The sequence below is a fragment of the Petromyzon marinus genome, chromosome 82 (assembly GCF_048934315.1).
Source record: "Petromyzon marinus isolate PM22_M1 ecotype Great Lakes invasive population chromosome 82, UKy_Petmar_22M1.pri1.0, whole genome shotgun sequence".
In the NCBI taxonomy this organism is placed as follows: domain Eukaryota; kingdom Metazoa; phylum Chordata; class Hyperoartia; order Petromyzontiformes; family Petromyzontidae; genus Petromyzon; species Petromyzon marinus.
This window is the reverse complement of record NC_133747.1, coordinates 6279830-6303824: the sequence shown is the minus strand read 5'-3', so window position 1 is coordinate 6303824 and position 23995 is coordinate 6279830. Positions and strand designations below refer to the sequence as shown.

Here is a 23995-nt window from a genome sequence, read left to right as displayed (position 1 = left end):
TGTCTGTCTGTGTGTGTGTCTATGTGTGTGTGTCTATGTGTGTGTGTGACTGTCTGTGTGTGTGGTGTGTGTGGTACCGTCAAGCCCCGCACACACAGAGTGAACCCAGAGGCGGCAGGAGGAGCACTCCATCACCTTGCCCTCAGCAGATTCCTCGCTCCACGAACTCTTACACACCTGGCAGCGGTTACCTGCACACAGACACACGCACACACACATAGACACTCACACATAGACACACACAGACACACACACACAGACACACACACACAGACACACATAGACACACACACGCACAGACACACACACGCACAGACACACACACACAGACATAGACACATAGACACACACACGCACACACACACACACAGACATAGGCACATAGACACATACACGCACAGACACACACGCGCACAGACACACACACACAGACACACACGCACAGACACACACACACACACATACAGACACGCACAGACACACACACACATACAGACACGCACAAAGATAACAACAACAACAACCGCCATTCGCCACTAAGTGGCGGTGACGTCACCACGACGCTTGTGCCAGGCTATGTGCACCCTGAGGCCACGTGAAGTGTTGAACGCCCGCTGGCAGGAGGTCACGGGGCAGACCCAGGTGCCACGGGTCGACTGACTGAGATGACTGGCTGATGCACCACCTGTGCCCCCTACTGTGCCAACCTGCTGTGCTTTAGCCACCCGGCGCTCCGCTCGCTGTTGTGAGCGTCGCTCCTCCGCCCTCCGTTGTTGTTGGAGGGCGACTGCCTCCAACTGCCCAGTAGCATCCTTCACGAGCCTCCTCCACAGAGGCCGATCTTGACACTGCTGGTACCAGTCATCGGCAAGTCCACTCAGCTCCACGTCCTCCTGTACCACATCACTCCATCTCTTCTCTAGCCCGTGCCGCGCCCGCTTAGCCCCCTCAATCCGGCCGAACAAAAGCTGTTTTTGGCATGCGGTGGCTGGGCATGCGGGCTACATGACCCAGCCAACGCAGCCTTGTCTGCCGGAGGAGCTCACCGATGGGACCTTGCCCAGATCTTTCAAGGATTTGTGAGCTCCTCACACAATCCAGCCTGGTTAAACCCAGGATGGATCGTTTGCAGGCCAGCCTAAATGTTTCTAACCGGCGAAGATGTTCCATTAGGGGTGTCCACGTTTCGCAAGCATAGAGAAGGGAGGGAATGACCGTGGCCGAGAAGACCTGAAGCTTAGTGCGGAGCGACAGACCAGGTAGCTTCCACACAGCGTTACGCAACTGATGAAAAGATATTGCCGCTCGACTGATTCGGAGTGAGACCTCTGCTGTTAAACTGGAGCCAGTCACACACACAGACACACAGATACACACACAAAGACACACACAATGCGTGTCTCTGCGTGTCTGTGTATGTGTATCTGTGTGTGTGTGTCTCTGCGTGTGTCTGTGTGTGTCTATGTGTGTGTCTGTGTGTGTGTGTCTGTGTGTGTCTGTGTGTGTGTCTGTGTGTGTGTCTGTGTGTGTGTCTGTGTATGTGTGTGTGTATCTGTGTGTGACTGTGTATGTGTGTGTCTGTGTGTGTGTGTGTCTGTGTGTGTATGTGTGTATGTGTGTGTGTGTGTCTGTGTGTGTCCGCGTGTCTCACCTCCGCCGAACAGGCGACTGCAGTTAGCGCAGAGGGTGAAGTCATGTGACCAGGCGTCAGCCTTCCCCTCGCCCGGAGTGGTGACACCACAACGCTTGCAGCGGACGCAGCGAGCACACAGCTAGACACACAGACACACACACAGAGAGACACAGACACACACAGACACACACACAGACACACACAGACACACAGACACACAGTCATACACACAGATACACACAGACACACACACACAGACACACACACAGACACAGACACACACAGACACAGACACACACACACAGACACACACACACACAGACACACACACACAGACAGACACAGACACACACAGACAGACACAGACACACACAGACAGACACAGACACACACAGACACACACACAGACACACACACAGACACACACAGACACACACATTGATACACACCCCGTGTCTCCCACGCGTCTCTCCGCCTGTCTCGGCGTGTCCCCGTATGTCCCCACGTGTCTCCATGTCTCTGTGTGTCTCCGTGTGTCCCCGTGTGTCCCCACGTGTCTCCGTGTCCCCGTCTGTCTCCGTGTGTCTCCGTGTGTCTCCATGTGTCTCCGTGTCCCCGCGTGTCTCCGTGTCTCCGTGTGTCTCCACGTGTCCCCACGTGTCCCCACGTGTCCCCGTGTGTCTCCGTGTGTCTCCGTGTCCCCCGTGTGTCTCCGTGTGTCTCAGTGTCCCCACGTGTCTCCCGTGTGTCCCCACGTGTCTCCGTGTCCCCACGTGTCTCCGTGTGTCTCCGTGTGTCTCCGTGTGTCTCTGTGTCCCCACGTGTCTCCGTGTGTCTCCGTATGTCCCCACGTGTCCCCACGTGTCCCCGTGTCCCCACGTGTCCCCACGTGCCCCCACGTGTCTCCGTGTCCCCACGTGTCCCCGCGTGTCCCCACGTGTCTCCGTGTCCCCACGTGTCTCCGTGTCCCCACGTGTCTCCGTGTCCCCACGTGTCTCCGTGTCCCCACGTGTCCCCCCGTGTCTCCGTGTGTCTCCGTGTGTCTCCGTGTGTCTCCGTGTCTCCGTGTCTCCGTGTGTCTCCGTGTGTCTCCGTGTGTCTCCGTGTGTCTCCGTGTCCCCGCGTGTCCCCACGTGTCCCCACGTGTCTCCGTGTGTCTCCGTGTCCCCGCGTGTCCCCACGTGTCCCCACGTGTCCCCGTGTCCCCACGTGTCCCCACGTGCCCCCACGTGTCTCCGTGTCCCCACGTGTCCCCACGTGTCTCCGTGTGTCTCCGTGTGTCTCCGTGTCTCCGCGTGTCCCCACGTCTCCCCGTGTGTCCCCACGTGTCTCCGTGTGTCTCCGTGTCTCCGTGTCCCCACGTCTCCCCGTGTGTCCCCACGTGTCTCCGTGTGTCTCCGTGTCCCCGCGTGTCCCCACGTGTCCCCACGTGTCCCCGTGTCCCCACGTGTCCCCACGTGCCCCCACGTGTCTCCGTGTCCCCACGTGTCCCCACGTGTCTCCGTGTGTCTCCGTGTGTCTCCGTGTCTCCGCGTGTCCCCACGTCTCCCCGTGTGTCCCCACGTGTCTCCGTGTGTCTCCGTGTCTCCGTGTCCCCACGTCTCCCCGTGTGTCCCCACGTGTCTCCGTGTGTCTCCGTGTGTCTCCGTGTCTCCGTGTCTCCGTGTGTCCCCGTGTGTCCCCCGCCGCTACCCAGATGTTGCGCCGTGACGGCTTGCTGGGGTGCTGCGGTCCAAGGCACTCCGTGTGGTAGCTCGCACGGCACGTGGAGCACTCCAGCAGCTACACACACACACAGTCACATACACACATACAGTCACATACAGTCACATACAGTCACATACAGTCACATACACATACACAGTCACACAGTCACACACACACACATACATAGTCACATACACACACACACACAGTCACATACACACACACACACACACAGTCACATACAGTCACACACAGTCACATACAGTCACATACACACACACAGACACACACACACAGTCACATACACATACATAGTCACATACACACAGTCACATACACACATACAGTCACATACAGTCACATACACATACACACACACAGTCACATACACATACACACACACAGACACACACACACAGTCACATACACATACATAGTCACATACACACACACACAGTCACATAGATACACAGACATAGTCACATACAGTCACATACACACATACACACACACACACAGTCACACACAGTCACATACAGTCACATACACATACACACACACAGACACACACACACAGTCACATACACATACATAGTCACATACACACACACACAGTCACATACACATACACACAGACACACACAGTCACATACACACATACACACAGTCACATACACACATACACACACACACACAGTCACACACACAGTCACACACACACACAGTCACACACACACATACACACACACAGACACACACACATACACACACACAGACAGACATACACACACAGTCACACACACACAGACACACACACACACAGTCACACACACATACACACAGACACACACACACACAAAGACACACACAGTCACATACACATACATAGTCACATACACGTACACACACACAGACATAGAGACACACACACACACACATAGATACACACAGACACAGTCACACACACAGTCACATACACACACACAGTCACATACACACACAGACACATACACACACACACAGTCACATTTCACACACAGTCACACACACAGTCACACAGACACACACACACAGTCACATACACACACACACACAGTCATACACACACACACACACAGACACATACACACACAGTCACATACACATACACACACACAGACACACAGACACACACTAAGATGTTACTGTGTGTTTGTGTAGATATATACATGTGTGGTCCTGCAAAACAACCCCCTACCTCCTCGCGGTGCCGGACGGGCAACTCTGTCGTGGACAGTGCTGTGGGGGGAGATCCAATTTTGATTGGCTCCTCCCCTCATGGTGTCTGTGTCCACCACAGGGGCTAAACGGGGGCTCTGGACGGGTGCGAGGGGCTGGTAACCCCTCCAACTTCAATTAATTACCACAAAACCACGAGTTAAACTGAAATATGTAACTAATAAGCTTGTGCCGGAGACCCCGGGAGGACAGGCGTCTATGACGTCTCCTGGCCAAAATCCAATTGGCGGAGCCAGGAGATTGAATCTCTACCCTTGGGGCTCCTCCAGAAACAACGAAAAGCCACTTCGTGTGGCCACGTGGAATGTTCGAATGTTCACTGCGGAGGAGAGGCTGCCACACCTCTGTCGGGAGCTGGACCGGTACCGCCTGGATCTCTGTGGCATTCAGGAGGTCCGGTGGACCGGTTCTGGATCCTGCCACCATGAGGGGTGGACAGTCCTCTACTCGGGGCAGCAGACTGTCAAACAACAGGGTGTGGCTCTCTTTTGAACAAAAGAATGAAGGGGGCGTGGGAGCGTGGCTGTGAGGTGTGGGAAGCTGTAAGCCCCAGGCTACTTTGGGCTCACCTTACCATGAACTGGAGGTGAGGAGTTGTGGTCGTGGTTACTTATGCCCCAACCGAAGACAAACATCCGTGGAGGGATGCAGGCAAAGCCGATGAGTCAGATGCCTTCTATGACCTCCTGTCACAGGTGCTGGCTAAAGTGGCCCCTCGGGATAGAGTCATCTTGTTGGGTGACTTCAATGCCCGAGTTGGTCATGATGCTGGCACCTGGTCTGGAGTGATTGGAGGGCATGGGCCGGATCAGCTCAATAACAACGGTAGGAGGCTGCTAGATTTTTGTGCAGCCCATGGGCTTGTAATTACCAACACGCTGTTCCGGCATCGGTGCATCCACACAACATCATGGATGCATGCCGGGTCCAAGCAAGAACATCTGCTGGACTACATAGTGACGGACCAGTGGATGCGAGCCCATGTCCTTGACACCAGGACCTACCATGGAGCTGATCTGCCCTCTGACCATCGACTTGTCATCTGTAAGATGCGCCTGCCATTCTTCCGCTCTGGTGGTGGGTGTACACCCAGGACCACATTCCAACCAAAAGTGGCCTGGTCTCAGTTATCTGATGAAAGTTGCAAGCAAGAATTTCATCATCGCCTGCGGCTGGGGTTGGCATCGTCCCCCACTCCTGATGTCGAGGGTAAATGGGCGAGGTTTAGGACTGTGACTAATGCAGCTGCAATGGCTGCTTTGGGTACGCGGTCCAGACCTCCCCAGAGACCCTGGCTGACAGAGGAGGTGTTCAGGATGGTTGAGAAGAAGCGACAGGCCCACTGTCATCAGCTACAGAATCCCACGTCAGAGAATGAGGAGGCTTACCGCAGCCTTCGCTCGGAGGTTCGGAGAGCCGTGAGGCGCTGCAAGGATGGGTGGTGGTCGCAGGTTGCTGAGGAGATGGAGTCTGCCTCAGTGGCCCGCGACCACAAATCTCTATTTAACTCCATCAAAAAAGTAACCTGCAGTGCCACACCTATTACCATCATTAGGGGAAAAAACGGTGATCCAATCTCTGACCCCCAGGAACAGGTTTGCAGATTTGCTGAGCATTTCTGTGAGGTCCTGGGGGAGGGAAAATCCCTCAGCCAGGAAAACATCGTGGCACAAAGTGAGGATGACCCTGCTGAGGCTGCGGTGCCTCATATATTGGAAGAAGTCACCCCCTGTGAGTGGCTGGCTGAAGTGCCATCTGTTGAGGAAGTGCTGAAGGCGATCCAGAGTCTGAGACCTGGAAAGGCAGCGGGCAGAGATGATCTCCCAAGCGAAATGCTGAGGGAGAGTGGCGTTTGTGCACAGACTGACCTATATTACATCATAACAACAGGATTGGAAGGATGCCCTGGTGGTCCCCCTCTTTAAGAAGGGGGACCGCACAGACTGTAACAACTACAGGGGCATCTCACTCCTCAGTGTGCCGGGAAAGGTCCTGGCAAGGATTATTCAACATCGCCTTGCCAGGCACGCTGAGGAGAGGCTTGCGGAGCCCCAATGCGGTTTCAGGAAAGGGCGGTCCTGCACAGATGCCATATTTTCTGTCCGTCTGCTAGCAGAGGTGTAGGGAATTCCAGCAAGACCTACATCTCTGCTGTATTGACCTGGTCAAGGTCTATGATACCATCAAGTAGGCCTGGGCTCTGGGTTGTTCTTCGTGCTTTTGGCGTACCTGACCCTCTGCTCACAATCATTAAGGACCTTCATGATGGTGAGTGGGCCCGGGTAAAACTAAGTGGCTGGGAGTCAGAGCCATTCCCTGTATACCTTGGGGTGCGACAGGGATGTCCTCTGGCTCCCACATTATTTAACATCTATTTTGACCACGTAGTTCGTGAAGCCTTCAATAGCTGTACCGGGGGAATCTCCATATGGTACAGATATAATGGGAGGCTGATCGATGCCCGGGTGCGGTCAAGGGATGGCTCCCTATTGCTCAACCACGTTATGTATGCTGATGATTTGGTAATAGCTGCTCATTCAGAGGAGGAGTTGGAGACGCTGCTGATGAGACTGGAGCGTGCCACTAAGAGATGGGGCCTTACCATCAGCCCCACCAAAACTAAGCACCTGCCTGGGTATTTTGTACCATCGGACACTCCACCCCCACAACTCCCAATCGGTGATGGGGCAGTTGTGGAGAGAGTGGAGAGTTTCCCATACCTGGGCAGTGTGCTTATGACCGGCTCCAGTTTAACAGCAGACGTCTGAATCAGTCGAGCGCCAATATCTTTTCATCAGTTGCGTAACGCTGTGTGGAAGCTACCTGGTCTGTCGCTCCGCACTAAGCTTCAGGTCTTCTCGGCCACGGTCATTCCCTCCCTTCTCTACGCTTGCGAAACGTGGACCCCCCTAATGGAGCATCTTCGCCGGTTATAAACATTTAGGCTGGCCTGCCTACGATCCATCCTGGGTTTAACCAGACTGGATTGTGTGAGGAGCTCACAAATCCTTGAAAGATCTGGGCAGGGTCCCATCGGTGAGTTCCTCCGGCAGGCAAGGCTGCGATGGCTGGGTCATGTAGCCCGCATGCCCAGCCACCGCATGCCGAAACAGCTTTTGTTCGGCCGGATTGAGGGGGCTAAGCGGGCGCGGCACGGGCTAGAGAAGAGATGGAGTGATGTGGTACAGGAGGACGTGGAGCTGAGTGGACTTGCCGATGACTGGTACCAGCGGTGTCAAGATCGGCCTCTGTGGAGGAGGCTCGTGAAGGATGCTACTGGGCAGTTGGAGGTAGTCGCCCTCCAACAACAACGGAGGGCGGAGGAGCGACGCTCAGAACAACGAGCGGAGTGCCGGGTGGCTAAAGCACAGCAGGTTGGCACAGTAGGGGGCACAGGTGGTGCACCAGCCAGTCATCTCAGTCAGTTGACACGTGGCACCTGGGTCTGCCCCGTGACCTCCTGCCAGCGGGCGTTCGACACTTCACGTGGCCTCAGGGTGCACATAGCCTGGCACAAGCGTCGTGGTGACGTCACCGCCACTTAGTGGCGAATGGCGGTTGTTGTTGTTGTTGTATGTATGTGTGTGTATGAGTGTGTGTATGTGTATATGTGAGTATGTATGTGTGTGTATATGAGTGTGTGTGTATATGAGTGAGTGTGTGTATGAGTGAGTGTGTATGTGTGTGTATGAGTGTGTGTATATGAGTGTATGTATGTGTGTGTATATGAGTGTGTGTATGTGTGTGTGTATATCTGAGTGTGTGTGTATATGAGTGAGTGTGTGTATGATTGAGTGTGTATGTGTGTGTATGAGTGTGTGTATGTACGTGTGTGTATATGAGTGTGTGTATGTGTGTGTGTATATCTGAGTGTGTGTGTATGAGTGAGTGTGTGTATGAGTGAGTGTGTATGTGTGTGTATGTATGTGTGTGTGTATGAGTGAGTGTGTTTGTGTATATGAGTGTATGTATGTGTGTGTATATCTGAGTGTGAGTGTGTGTATGTATGTGTGTGTGTATGATGGAGTGTGTGTATGAGTGTATGTATGTGTGTATATGTGTGTGTATATGTGTATGTGTGTGTATATCTGAGTGTGAGTGTGTATCAGTCGACCCGTGGCACCTGGGTCTGCCCCGTGACCTCCTGCCAGCGGGCGTTCGACACTTCACGTGGCCTCAGGGTGCACATAGCCTGGCACAAGCGTCGTGGTGACGTCACCGCCACTTAGTGGCGAATGGCGGTTGTTGTGTTGTTGTTGTGTATATCTGAGTGTGAGTGTGTGTATGTATGTGTGTGTGTATGAGTGAGTGTGTGTGTGTGTGTATGAGTGTGTGTATGTGTGTGTGTATATCTGAGTGTATGTATGTGTGTGTATATGTGTGTGTGTATGTGTGTGTATATGTGTGTATATCTGAGTGTGAGTGTGTGTATGTGTGTGTATATGAGTGTATGTATATGAGTGTATGTATGTGTGTGTATATGTGTGTGTGTGTATGTGTGTGTATATGGGGCCTTACCATCAGCCCCACCAAAACTAAGCACCTGCCTGGGTATTTTGTACCATCGGACACTCCACCCCCACAACTCCCAATCGGTGATGGGGCAGTTGTGGAGAGAGTGGAGAGTTTCCCATACCTGGGCAGTGTGCTTATGACTGGCTCCAGTTTAACAGCAGAGGTCTCACTCCGAATCAGTCGAGCGGCAATACCTTTTCATCGGTTGCGTAACGCTGTGTGGAAGCTACCTGGTCTGTCGCTCCGCACTAAGCTTCAGGTCTTCTCGGCCACGGTCATTCCCTCCCTTCTCTACGCTTGCGAAACGTGGACCCCCCTAATGGAACATCTTCGCCGGTTAGAAACATTTAGGCTGGCCTGCCTACGATCCATCCTGGGTTTAACCAGACTGGATTGTGTGAGGAGCTCACAAATCCTTGAAAGATCTGGGCAAGGTCCCATCGGTGAGCTCCTCCGGCAGGCAAGGCTGCGATGGCTGGGTCATGTAGCCCGCATGCCCAGCCACCGCATGCCGAAACAGCTTTTGTTTGGCCGGATTGAGGGGGCTAAGCGGGCGCGGCACGGGCTAGAGAAGAGATGGAGTGATGTGGTACAGGAGGACGTGGAGCTGAGTGGACTTGCCGATGACTGGTACCAGCGGTGTCAAGATCGGCCTCTGTGGAGGAGGCTCGTGAAGGATGCTACTGGGCAGTTGGAGGCAGTCGCCCTCCAACAACAACGGAGGGCGGAGGAGCGACGCTCACAACAGCGAGCGGAGCGCCGGGTGGCTAAAGCACAGCAGGTTGGCACAGTAGGGGGCACAGGTGGTGCATCAGCCAGTCATCTCAGTCAGTCGACCCGTGGCACCTGGGTCTGCCCCGTGACCTCCTGTCAGCGGGCGTTCGACACTTCACGTGGCCTCAGGGTGCACATAGCCTGGCACAAGCGTCGTGGTGATGTCACCGCCACTTAGTGGCGAATGGCGGTTGTTGTTGTTGTTGTGTGTATATGAGTGTATGTATGAGTGTGTATATGTGTGTGTAGCGGTTAGCGCGCTGCGCTATGAACCTGGCGACCCGGGTTCGATTCCCGCTCACGGCCAACACCGGTGACGATTATCTGAACCGGTCCCGGGCCTCCCCTAGGTCGACTCAGCCTCAAATGAGTACCTGGTGCGGTGTGTAAACATCGTCACTAGGGAGACAAAGGCGGTCGGGCGTGGTGCTGGCCACCCACCCCCTCGTGTACCGTTCCGGCCTTCATAGGTGCTCGCTAACAGCACTTGCCCCTACAGTCTGTTAAGGCTATACGGGGGATCTTTGTCTTTGTCTTTGTATGTATGTGTGTGTGTGTATGTGTGTATGAGTGTATGTATGTGCGTGTATATGAGTGTGTGTATATCTGAGTGTATGTATGTGTGTGTATATGAGTGTGTATGTGTGTGTATATCTGAGTGAGTGTGTGTATGTATGTGTGTGTGTATGAGTGAGTGTGTGTGTGTATATGAGTGTGTGCATGTGTGTGTATATGAGTGTGTGTATGTGTATGTGTATATCTGAGTGTGTGTATGAGTGTATGTATGTGTGTGTATATGTGTGTATGTGTGTGTGTATATCTGAGTGTATGTGTGTGTATGTATGTGTGTGTGTATGAGTGAGTGTGTGTATGTATGTGTGTGTATGTATATGTGTGTGTGTATGTGTGTGTGTATGAGTGAGTGTGTGTGTGTATATCTGAGTGTGAGTGTGTTTTAGAACCTGTCCAGGAAGGCCGCAGGCTTGGCAGTAGCGGCACAGCTGACAGCACCAGCTGTGGCGCTGTACGCCTGACGGGCGCTGAGACTCGTGCAGGCAGAAGGGGTGGAACGCCTCGCAGCAGACCTGGCAGTAGAGCAACTAGGACGACAAAGAGAGACACACAGAGACACACAGTGAGACACACAGTGAGACACAGTGAGACACACACAGTGAGACTCACACAGAGAGACACACAGTGAGAGACACACAGTGATACAGTGAGACACACAGTGAGACACACAGTGAGACACAGTGAGACACACAGTGAGACACAGTGAGACACACAGTGAGACACAGTGAGACACACACAGTGAGACACAGTGAGACACACACACAGTGAGACTCACACAGTGAGACACACAGTGAGACACACACACAGTGAGACACACACACAGTGAGACACACACAGTGAGACACACACAGAGAGACACACAGAGAGACACACACAGTGAGACTCACACAGTGAGACACACAGTGAGACACACAGTAACACAGTGAGACACAGTGAGACACACACAGTGAGACACACACAGTGAGACACACACAGAGAGACACACACAGAGAGACACACACAGTGAGACTCACACAGTGAGACACACAGTGAGACACACAGTAACACAGTGAGACACACAGTGAGACACAGTGAGACACACACAGTGAGACACAGAGTGAGACACACACAGCGTGACAGTGAGAGACACACACACAGTGAGACACACACAGAGATATACACACACAGAGAGACACACAGAGAGACACACACAGTGAGACTCACACAGTGAGACACACACAGTGAGACTCACACAGTGAGACACACAGTGAAACACACAGTAACAGTGAGACACACAGTGAGACACAGTGAGACACACACAGTGAGACACACACAGAGATACACACACAGAGAGACACACAGAGAGACACACACAGTGAGACTCACACAGTGAGACACACAGTAACACAGTGAGACACACAGTGAGACACAGTGAGACACACACAGTGAGACACAGAGTGAGACACACACAGCGTGACAGTGAGAGACACACACACAGTGAGACACACACAGAGATATACACACACAGAGAGACACACAGAGAGACACACACAGTGAGACTCACACAGTGAGACACACACAGTGAGACTCACACAGTGAGACACACAGTGAAACACACAGTAACAGTGAGACACACAGTGAGACACAGTGAGACACACACAGTGAGACACACACAGAGATACACACACAGAGAGACACACAGAGAGACACACACAGTGAGACTCACACAGTGAGACACACAGTAACACAGTGAGACACACAGTGAGACACAGTGAGACACACACAGTGAGACACAGAGTGAGACACACACAGCGTGACAGTGAGAGACACACACACAGTGAGACACACACACAGTGACACAGTGACACACACACAGTAAGACACACACACACACACAGTGACACACACACACACAATAAGACACACACACACACAATAAGACACACACACACAGTAAGACACACACACACAGTAAGACACACACACAGACACACAGTGACACACACACACACACAGTAAGACACACACACACACACACAGTGACACACACACACACAGTGAGACACACACAGTGACACACACACAGTGACACACACACAGTGAGACACACACACAGTGAGACACACACAGTGAGACACACACAGTGACACACACAGTGAGACACACAGTGACACACACACACACAGTGAGACACACACACACAGTGAGACACACACACAGTAAGACACACACACAGTGAGACACACACACAGTGAGACACACACACACAGTGACACACACAGAGACACACACACAGTGACACACACAGTGAGACACACACACAGTAAGACACACACAGTGAGACACACACAGTGAGACACACACAGTGAGACACACACAGTGAGACACACACACACAGTGACACACAGTGAGACACACACACACACAGTGACACACACACACAGTGACAGTGAGAGACACACACACAGTGACACACACAGTGAGACACACACAGTGACACACACACAGTGAGACACACACACACACAGTGACACACAGTAAGACACACACACACACAGTGACACACAGTGACACACACACACAGTGACAGTGAGAGACACACACAGTGACAGTGACACACACACACAGTGAGTGACACACAGACACACAGTGACAGTGACACACACACACACAGTGACACACACAGACACACAGTGAGTGACACACACACAGTGACACACACACACAGTGACAGTGACACACAGACACACAGTGACAGTGACACACACACACACAGTGAGTGACACACAGACACACAGTGACAGTGACACACACACACACACAGTGACACACACAGACACACAGTGAGTGACACACACAGTGACACACACACACAGTGACAGTGACACACAGACACACAGTGACAGTGACACACACACACAGTGAGTGACACACAGACACACAGTGACAGTGACACACACACACACAGTGACACACACAGACACACAGTGAGTGACACACACACAGTGACACACACACACAGTGACAGTGACACACAGACACACAGTGACAGTGACACACAGTGACACACAGTGAGTGACACACAGACACACAGTGACAGTGACACACACACACAGTGACACACACACACACAGTGACACACACAGACACACAGTGAGTGACACACACACAGTGACACACACACACACAATAAGACACACACACACACAATAAGACACACACACACAGTAAGACACACACACACAGTAAGACACACACACAGACACACAGTGACACACACACACACACAGTAAGACACACACACACACACACAGTGACACACACACACACAGTGAGACACACACAGTGAGACACACACAGTGACACACACACAGTGACACACACACAGTGAGACACACACACAGTGAGACACACACAGTGAGACACACACAGTGAGACACACAGTGACACACACACACACAGTGAGACACACACACACAGTGAGACACACACACAGTAAGACACACACACAGTGAGACACACACACAGTGAGACACACACACACAGTGACACACACAGAGACACACACACAGTGACACACACAGTGAGACACACACACAGTAAGACACACACAGTGAGACACACACAGTGAGACACACACAGTGAGACACACACAGTGAGACACACACACACAGTGACACACAGTGAGACACACACACACACAGTGACACACACACACAGTGACAGTGAGAGACACACACACAGTGACACACACAGTGAGACACACACAGTGACACACACACAGTGAGACACACACACACACAGTGACACACAGTAAGACACACACACACACAGTGACACACAGTGACACACACACACAGTGACAGTGAGAGACACACACAGTGACAGTGACACACACACACAGTGAGTGACACACAGACACACAGTGACAGTGACACACACACACACAGTGACACACACAGACACACAGTGAGTGACACACACACAGTGACACACACACACAGTGACAGTGACACACAGACACACAGTGACAGTGACACACACACACACAGTGAGTGACACACAGACACACAGTGACAGTGACACACACACACACACAGTGACACACACAGACACACAGTGAGTGACACACACAGTGACACACACACACAGTGACAGTGACACACAGACACACAGTGACAGTGACACACACACACAGTGAGTGACACACAGACACACAGTGACAGTGACACACACACACACAGTGACACACACAGACACACAGTGAGTGACACACACACAGTGACACACACACACAGTGACAGTGACACACAGACACACAGTGACAGTGACACACAGTGACACACAGTGAGTGACACACAGACACACAGTGACAGTGACACACACACACAGTGACACACACACACACAGTGACACACACAGACACACAGTGAGTGACACACACACAGTGACACACACACACAGTGACAGTGACACACAGACACACAGTGACACACACACAGTGAGACACACACAGTGACACACAGTGACACACACAGTAAGACACACACAGTAAGACACACACAGTAAGACACACACAGTGACACACACACACAGTGACACACACACACACAGTGACAGTGACACACACACACACAGTAAGACACACACACAGACACACAGTGAGTGACACACAGTGAGTGACACACAGTGACACACAGTGACACACAGTGAGTGAACGGCGTCTTACTGGCAGCAGGCCGATGCTGGCGCACACACAGTGACACACACAGTGACAGTGACACACACAGACACACAGTGAGTGACACACAGACACACACACACACAGTGAGACACACACAGTGACAGTGACAGTGACACACAGTGACACACACAGTGAGTGACACACACACAGACACACAAAGAGTGACACACAGTGAGTGACACACAGTGACACACACAGTGACAGTGACACACACAGTGACACACACAGTGAGTGACACACAGTGAGTGACACACAGTGACACACACAGTGACACACAGTGACAGTGACACACACACAGTAAGACACACACAGTGAGTGACAGTGACACACACACAGTGACACACAGTGACACACACAGTGACAGTGACACACACACAGTAAGACACACACAGTGAGTGACAGTGACACACAGTGAGTGACACACAGTGACACACAGTGAGTGAACGGCGTCTTACTGGCAGCAGGCCGATGCTGGCGCACAGGAAGCACTCAGAGCCCAGGGAGAGGGCCGCATCGTCGGTGGTGAGGAGACTCACCCCACCGCTGTCCCACACAGCATCCAGAGAGCGCTGCTCCTGGGGACAGAGACACGGACAGAGAGAGACACGGGGAGAGAGAGACACGGTGAGAGAGACACGGGGAGAGAGAGACACGGGGAGAGAGAGACACGGAGAGAGAGACACGGGGAGAGAGAGACACGGGGAGAGAGACACGGGGAGAGAGAGACACGGGGAGAGAGACACGGTGAGAGAGAGAGACACGGAGACTCACCCCACCGCTGTCCCACACAGCATCCAGAGAGCGCTGCTCCTGGGGACAGAGACACGGGGAGAGAGAGACACGGAGAGAGAGACACGGGGAGAGAGAGACACGGGGAGAGAGAGACACGGGGAGAGAGAGACACGGGGAGAGAGAGACACGGGGAGAGAGAGACACGGGGAGAGAGAGACACGGGGAGGGAGACACGGTGAGAGAGAGAGACACGGAGACTCACCCCACCGCTGTCCCACACAGCGTCCAGAGAGCGCTGCTCCTGGGGACAGAGACACGGGGAGAGACACGAAGAGAGAGACACGGGGAGAGAGACACGGGGTGAGAGAGAGAGAGAGACACGGTGAGAGCCACGGAGACTCACCCCACCGCTGTCCCACACAGCATCCAGGGAGCGCTGCTCCTGGAGACAGAGACACGGGGAGAGAGACACGGACAGAGAGAGACACGGGGAGAGAGACACGGGGAGAGAGACACGGTGAGAGAGACACGGAGACTCACTCCACCGCTGTCCCACACAGCATCCAGAGAGCGCTGCTCCTGGGGACAGAGACACGGGGAGAGAGACACGGGGAGAGAGACACGGGGAGAGAGAGACACGGGGAGAGAGAGACACGGGGAGAGAGACACGGTGAGAGAGACACGGAGACTCACCCCACCGCTGTCCCACACAGCATCCAGAGAGCGCTGCTCCTGGGGAGAGAGACACACGGGGGGAGAGAGACACACGGGGAGAGAGAGACACGGTGAGAGAGACACGGTGAGAGAGACACGGTGAGAGAGAGACACGTGAGAGAGACACGGTGAGAGAGACACGGTGAGAGAGAGAGAGACACGGTGAGAGACAAGGGGAGAGAGACACGGGGAGAGAGACACGGTGAGAGAGACACGGTGAGAGAGACACGGTGAGTGAGAGACACGGTGAGAGAGACACGGGGAGAGAGACACGGGGAGAGAGACACGGTGAGAGAGACACGGTGAGAGAGACACGGGGAGAGAGACACGGGGAGAGAGACACGGTGAGAGAGAGAGACGGGGAGACACGGGAAGAGAGACACGGTGAGAGAGACACGGGGAGAGAGACACGGTGAGAGAGAGAGACGGGGAGACACGGGAAGAGAGACACGGGGAGAGAGACACGGGGAGAGAGACACGGTGAGAGAGAGAGACGAGGAGACACGGGAAGAGAGACACGGGGAGAGAGACACACAGAGAGACACGAAGAGAGAGACACACAGAGAGACACGTGTGTGTGCGGTCAAGGGATGGCTCCCTACTGCTCAACCACGTTATGTATGCTGATGATTTGGTAATAGCTGCTCAGTCAGAGGAGGAGTTGGAGATGCTGCTGCTGAGACTGGAGCGTGCCACTAAGAGGTGGGGCCTTACCATCAGCCCCACCAAAACTAAGCACCTGCCTGGGTATTTTGTACCATCGGACACTCCACCCCCACAACTCCCAATCGGTGATGGGGCAGTTGTGGAGAGAGTGGAGAGTTTCCCATACCTGGGCAGTGTGCTTATGACCGGCTCCAGTTTAACAGCAGAGGTCTCACTCCGAATCACCGAATCAGCCGAGCGGCAATATCTTTTCATCGGTTGCGTAACGCTGTGTGGAAGCTACCTGGTCTGTCGCTCCGCACTAAGCTTCAGGTCTTCTCGACCACGGTCATTCCCTCCCTTCTCTACGCTTGCGAAACGTGGACCCCCCTAATGGAACATCTTTGCCGGTTAGAAACATTTAGGCTGGCCTGCAAACGATCCATCCTGGGTTTAACCAGGCTGGATTGTGTGAGGAGATCACAAATCCTTGAAAGATCTTGGCAAGGTCCCATCGGTGAGCTCCTCCGGCAGGCAAGGCTGCGATGGCTGGGTCATGTAGCCCGCATGCCCAGCCACCGCATGCCCAAACAACTTTTGTTCGGCTGGATTGAGGGTCTAAACGGGCACGGCACGGGCTAGAGAAGAGATGGAGTGACGTGGTACAGGAGGACGTGGAGCTGAGTGGACTTGCCGATGACTGGTACCAGCGGTGTCAAGATCGGCCTCTGTGGAGGAGGCTCGTGAAGGATGCTACTGGGCAGTTGGAGGCAGTCGCCCTCCAACAACAACGGAGGGTGGAGGAGCGACGCTCACAACAACGAGCGGAGCGCCGGGTGGCTAAAGCACAGCAGGTTGGCACAGTAGGGGGCACAGGTGGTGCATCAGCCAGTCATCTCAGTCAGTCGACCCGTGGCACCTGGGTCTGCCCCGTGACCTCCTGCTAGCGGGCGTTCGACACTCCACGTGGCCTCAGGGTGCACATAGCCTGGCACAAGCGTCGTGGTGACGTCACCGCCACTTAGTGGCGAATGGCGGTTGTTGTTGTTGTGTGTCTATGTGCGTGTGTGCGTGTGTGTGCCTGAGTGTGTGTGTGTCTGAGTGTGTGTCTGAGTGTGTGTGTGTGTCTGTGTGTGTGTCTGTGTGTGTGTCTGTGTGTGTGTCTGTGTGTGTGTCTGTGTGTGTCTGTGTGTGTGTGTGTGACTGTGTGTGCGTGCGTCTGTGCATACCTTGAAGTCCACACGGAGGCGTGTGTGAGAGCTGTCACCGGATCTGTTTGCTGCTGCTGCTGGCTGCTGTTGTTGATGTTGTTGTTGGTGATGATGATGTTGTTGTTGATGATGTTGTTGATGTTGCTGATGTTGTTGTTGTTGTGGCACTCCGTCCTCACCCCTCTCCGTGGCCGAGCGGAACGGAGCGTCGCCTGCCACTCCAGCCTGCACACACACAGACACACACAGTCACACACACACAGACACACACACAGTCACATAGAGTCACACACACACAGACACACACACACACAGTCACACACACAGTCACACAGAGTCACACACACACAGTCACACACAGTCACAGTCACACACACACAGTCACACACACACACAGTCACACACACACACAGTCACACACAGTCACACACACACAGTCACACACAGTCACACACACACAGTCACACACAGTCACACACACACAGTCACACACAGTCACACACACACAGTCACACACAGTCACACAGACACACACAGTCACACACACACAGTCACACACAGTCACACACACACAGTCACACACACACACACAGTCACACACACACAGACACACACACACAGTCACACACAGTCACTCACACACAGTCACACACACACAGTCACACACACACAGTCACACACACACACACACACAGTCACACACACACAGTCACACAGTCACACAGTCACACACAGTCACGCACAGTCACGCACACACACACAGTCACGCACACACACACACACAGTCACACACACACAGTCACGCACACACACAGTCACACACACACAGACACACACACAGTCACACACACACACACAGTCACACACACACAGTCACACACACAGTCACACACAGTCACACACAGTCACACACACACACAGTCACACACACAGACAGACACACACACACAGACACACACAGACACACACACAAAGTCACACACACACAGTCACACACACACACAGACACACACAGACACAAACACACAGACACACACACACAGACACAAACACACAGACACACACACAGTCACACACACACAAAGATCCCCCATATAGCCTTGACAGACTGTAGGGGCAAGTGCTGTTAGCAAGCACCTATGAAGGCCGGAACGGTACACGAGGGGGTGGGTGGCCAGCCCCACGCCCGACCGCCTTTGTCTCCCCAGTGGCGATGTTGACACACCGCACCAGGTACTTATTTGAGGCTGAGTCGACCTAGGGGAGGCCCGGGACCGGTTTAGATAATCGTCACTGGTGTTGGCCGTGAGCGGGAATCGAACCCGGGTCGCCAGGTTCATAGCGCAGCATAGCGCTAACCACTACACTACCGCTCCCCACACAGACACACACAGGGGCAGCTGTCTCTAGGGTAGCCCCAGGGGCAGCTGTCCCTAGGGTAGCCCCAGGGGCAGCTGCCTCTAGGGTAGCCCCAGGGGCAGCTGTCTCTAGGGTAGCCCCAGGGGCAGCTGTCCCTAGGGTAGCCCCAGGGGCTGTCCCTAGGGTAGCCCCAGGGGCAGCTGTCCCTAGGGTAGCCCCAGGGGCAGCTGCCTCTAGGGTAGCCCCAGGGGCAGCTGTCTCTAGGGTAGCCCCAGGGGCAGCTGTCTCTAGGGTAGCCCCAGGGGCAGCTGTCTCTAGGGTAGCCCCAGGGGCAGCTGTCTCTAGGGTAGCCCCAGGGGCAGCTGTATCTAGGGTAGCCCCAGGGGCAGCTGTATCTAGGGTAGCCCCAGGGGCAGCTGTCTCTAGGGTAGCCCCAGGGGCAGCTGTCTCTAGGGTAGCCCCAGGGGCAGCTGTCCCTAGGGTAGCCCCAGCGGCAGCTGTCCCTAGGGTAGCCTCAGGGGCAGCTGTCCCTAGGGTAGCCCCAGGGGCAGCTGTCTCTAGGGTTGCCCCAGGGGCAGCTGTCTCTAGGGTAGCCCCAGGGGCAGCTGTCCCTAGGGTAGCCCCAGGGGCAGCTGTCTCTAGGGTAGCCCCAGGGGCAGCTGTCTCTAGGGTAGCCCCAGGGGCAGCTGTCTCTAGGGTAGCCCCAGGGGCAGCTGCCTCTAGGGTAGCCCCAGGGGCAGCTGCCTCTAGGGTAGCCTCAGGGGCAGCTGCCTCTAGGGTAGCCCCAGGGGCAGCTGCCTCTAGGGTAGCCTCAGGGGCAGCTGTCCCTTGGGTAGCCCCAGGGGCAGCTGTCTCTAGGGTAGCCTCAGGGGCAGCTGCCCCTAGGGTAGCCCCAGGGGCAGCTGCCCCTAGGGTAGTCCCAGGGGCAGCTGTCCCTAGGGTAGCCCCAGGGGCAGCTGTCTCTAGGGTAGCCCCAGGGGCAGCTGTCTCTAGGGCAGCCCCAGGGGCAGCTGTCTCTAGGGCAGCCCCAGGGGCAGCTGTCTCTAGGGTAGCCCCAGGGGCAGCTGCCTCTAGGGTAGCCCCAGGGGCAGCTGTCTCTAGGGTAGCCCCAGGGGCAGCTGCCCCTAGGGTAGCCCCAGGGGCAGCTGTCCCTAGGGTAGCCCCAGGGGCAGCTGTCTCTAGGGTAGCCCCAGGGGCAGCTGCCTCTAGGGTAGCCCCAGGGGCAGCTGTCCCTAGGGTAGCCCCAGGGGCAGCTGTCCCTAGGGTAGCCCCAGGGGCAGCTGTCTCTAGGGTAGCCCCAGGGGCAGCTGTCTCTAGGGTAGCCCCAGGGGCAGCTGTCTCTAGGGTAGCCCCAGGGGCAGCTGTCTCTAGGGTAGCCCCAGGGGCAGCTGCCTCTAGGGTAGCCCCAGGCTCACCTCCTTGGCCTTGCGTTTGCTGAGGAGACGTTGAACCTTGGGGTCCGAGTTGGGCAGAGCGAAGCCACCTGGGGGAGAGCGGACGCATTGGAAGTCACCAACACCACAATCAACAACAACACAATCAACAACACCACCACAACCAACAACACCACAATCAACAACAACACCACCACTAACACCACCACTAACACTACTACACCACCACCACCACAATCAACAACACCACAATCAACAACAACACCACCACCACAATCAACAACAACACCACTGCACCACCACTAACACCACCACCACCACCACCACCACAATCAACAACACCACCAACACAATCAACAACAACACCACCACAATCAACAACAACACCACCACTAACACCACCACTAACACCACTACACCACCACCACCACCACAATCAACAACAACACCACCACAATCAACAACAACACCACCACCACTAACACCACTACACCACCACCACAATCAACAACAACACCACCACAATCAACAACACCACCACAATCAACTACAACAACACCACAATCAACAACAACAACACCACAATCAACAACAACACCACCACTAACACCACAACACCACCACCACAATCAACAACAACACCACCACAATCAACAACACCACCACAATCAACTACAACAACACCACAATCAACAACAACACCACCACTAACACCACTACACCACCACCACAATCAACAACAACACCACCACAATCAACAACACCACCACAATCAACTACAACACCACAATCAACAACAACAACACCACCACAATCAACAACAACAACACTACACCACCACCACGCTCACCACCACCACCACAATCAACAACAACACCACCACCACAATCAACAACACCACCACTACACCACCACTAACACCACCACCACCACAATCAACAACAACACCACTACACCACCACTAACACCACCACTACACCACCACTAACACCACCAAAACCACAATCAACAACAACACCACAATCAACAACAACACCACCACCACAATCAACAACAACACCACCACCACAATCAACAACACCACCACCACAATCAACAACACCACCACCACTAACACCACTACCACCACTACACCACCATGCTCACCACCACCACAATCAACAACACCACCACTACACCACCACGCTCATCACCACGCTCACCACCACCACCACAATCAACAACACCACCACCACCACTAACACCACTACACCACCACGCTCACCACCACCACCACAATCAACAACACCACCACTACACCACCACGATCACCACTACACCACCACTACACCACCACGCTCACCACCACCACAATCAACAACACCACCACTAACACCACCACGATCACCACCACGCTCACCACCACCAATCAACAACACCACCACTAACACCACTACCACCACTACACCACCACGCCCAGCACCAGCACCACCACCACGCTCACCACCACCATCCACATCACCACCACCATCCTCACCAACAACAACAACCGCCATTCGCCACTAAGTGGCGGTGACATCACCACGACGCTTGTGCCAGGCTATGTGCACCTTCAGGCCACGTGGAGTGTTGAACGCCCGCTAGCAGGAGGTCACGGGGCAGACCCAGCAGGTGCCACGGGTCGACTGACTGAGATGACTGGCTGATGCACCACCTGTGCCCCCTACTGTGCCAACCTGCTGTGCTTTAGCCACCCGGCGCTCCGCTCGTTGTTGTGAGCATCGCTCCTCCACCCTCCGTTGTTGTTGGAGGGCGACTGCCTCCAACTGCCCAGTAGCGTCCTTCACGAGCCTCCTCCACAGAGGCCGATCTTGACACCGCTGGTACCAGTCATCGGCAAGTCCACTCAGCTCCACATCCTCCTGTACCACATCACTCCATCTCTTCTCTAGCCCGTGCCGTGCCCGTTTAGCCTCCTCGATCCGGCCGAACAAAAGCTGTTTTCGGCATGCGGTGGCTGTGCATGCGGGCTACATGACCCAGCCATCGCAGCCTTGCCTGCCGGAGGAGCTCACCAATGGGACCTTGCCCAGATCTTTCAAGGATTTGTGAGCTCCTCACACGATCCAGTCTGGTTAAACCCAGGATGGATTGTAGGCACGCCAGCCTAAATGTTTCTAACCGGCGAAGATGTTCCATTAGGGGAGTCCACGTTTCGCAAGCGTAGAGAAGGGAGGGAATGACCGTGGCCGAGAAGACCTGAAGCTTAGTGCAGAGTGACAGACCAGGAAGCTTCCACACAGCGTTACGCAACCGATGAAAAGATATTGCCGCTCGACTGATTCGGAGTGAGACCTCTGCTGTTAAACTGGAGCCGGTCATAAGCACACTGCCCAGGTATGGGAAACTCTCCACTCTCTCCACAACTGCCCCATTACCGATTGGGAGTTGTGGGGGTGGAGTGTCCGATGGTACAAAATACCCAGGCAGGTGCTTAGTTTTGGTGGGGCTGATGGTAAGGCCCCACCTCTTAGTAGCACGCTCCATTCTCAGCAGCAGCGTCTCCAACTCCTCCTCTGAATGAGCAGCTATTACCAAATCATCGGCATACATAACGTGGTTGAGCAATAGGGAGCCATCCCTTGACCGCACCCGGGCATCGATCAGCCTCCCATTATATCTGTACCATATGGAGATTCCCCCGGTACAGCTATTGAAGGCTTCACGAACTACGTGGTCAAAATAGATGTTAAATAAT

General features: G+C 54.2%; 1 protein-coding gene across 1 annotated transcript in view; it reads right to left on the bottom strand.

The window, feature by feature from the left end:
* Positions 1-23995, bottom strand: part of LOC116958740 (uncharacterized) — a 160949-nt gene that overhangs the window by 66793 nt on the left and 70161 nt on the right. The window contains exons 15-21 of the mRNA XM_076057484.1: positions 21280-21347; positions 18524-18730; positions 15659-15778; positions 10870-11007; positions 3326-3415; positions 1652-1772; positions 78-191 (exon numbers count right to left, since the gene is read on the bottom strand). Of these exons, the coding sequence (XP_075913599.1) occupies positions 78-191; positions 1652-1772; positions 3326-3415; positions 10870-11007; positions 15659-15778; positions 18524-18730; positions 21280-21347 (858 nt within the window). The remainder of the gene's footprint in view (positions 1-77; positions 192-1651; positions 1773-3325; positions 3416-10869; positions 11008-15658; positions 15779-18523; positions 18731-21279; positions 21348-23995) is intronic.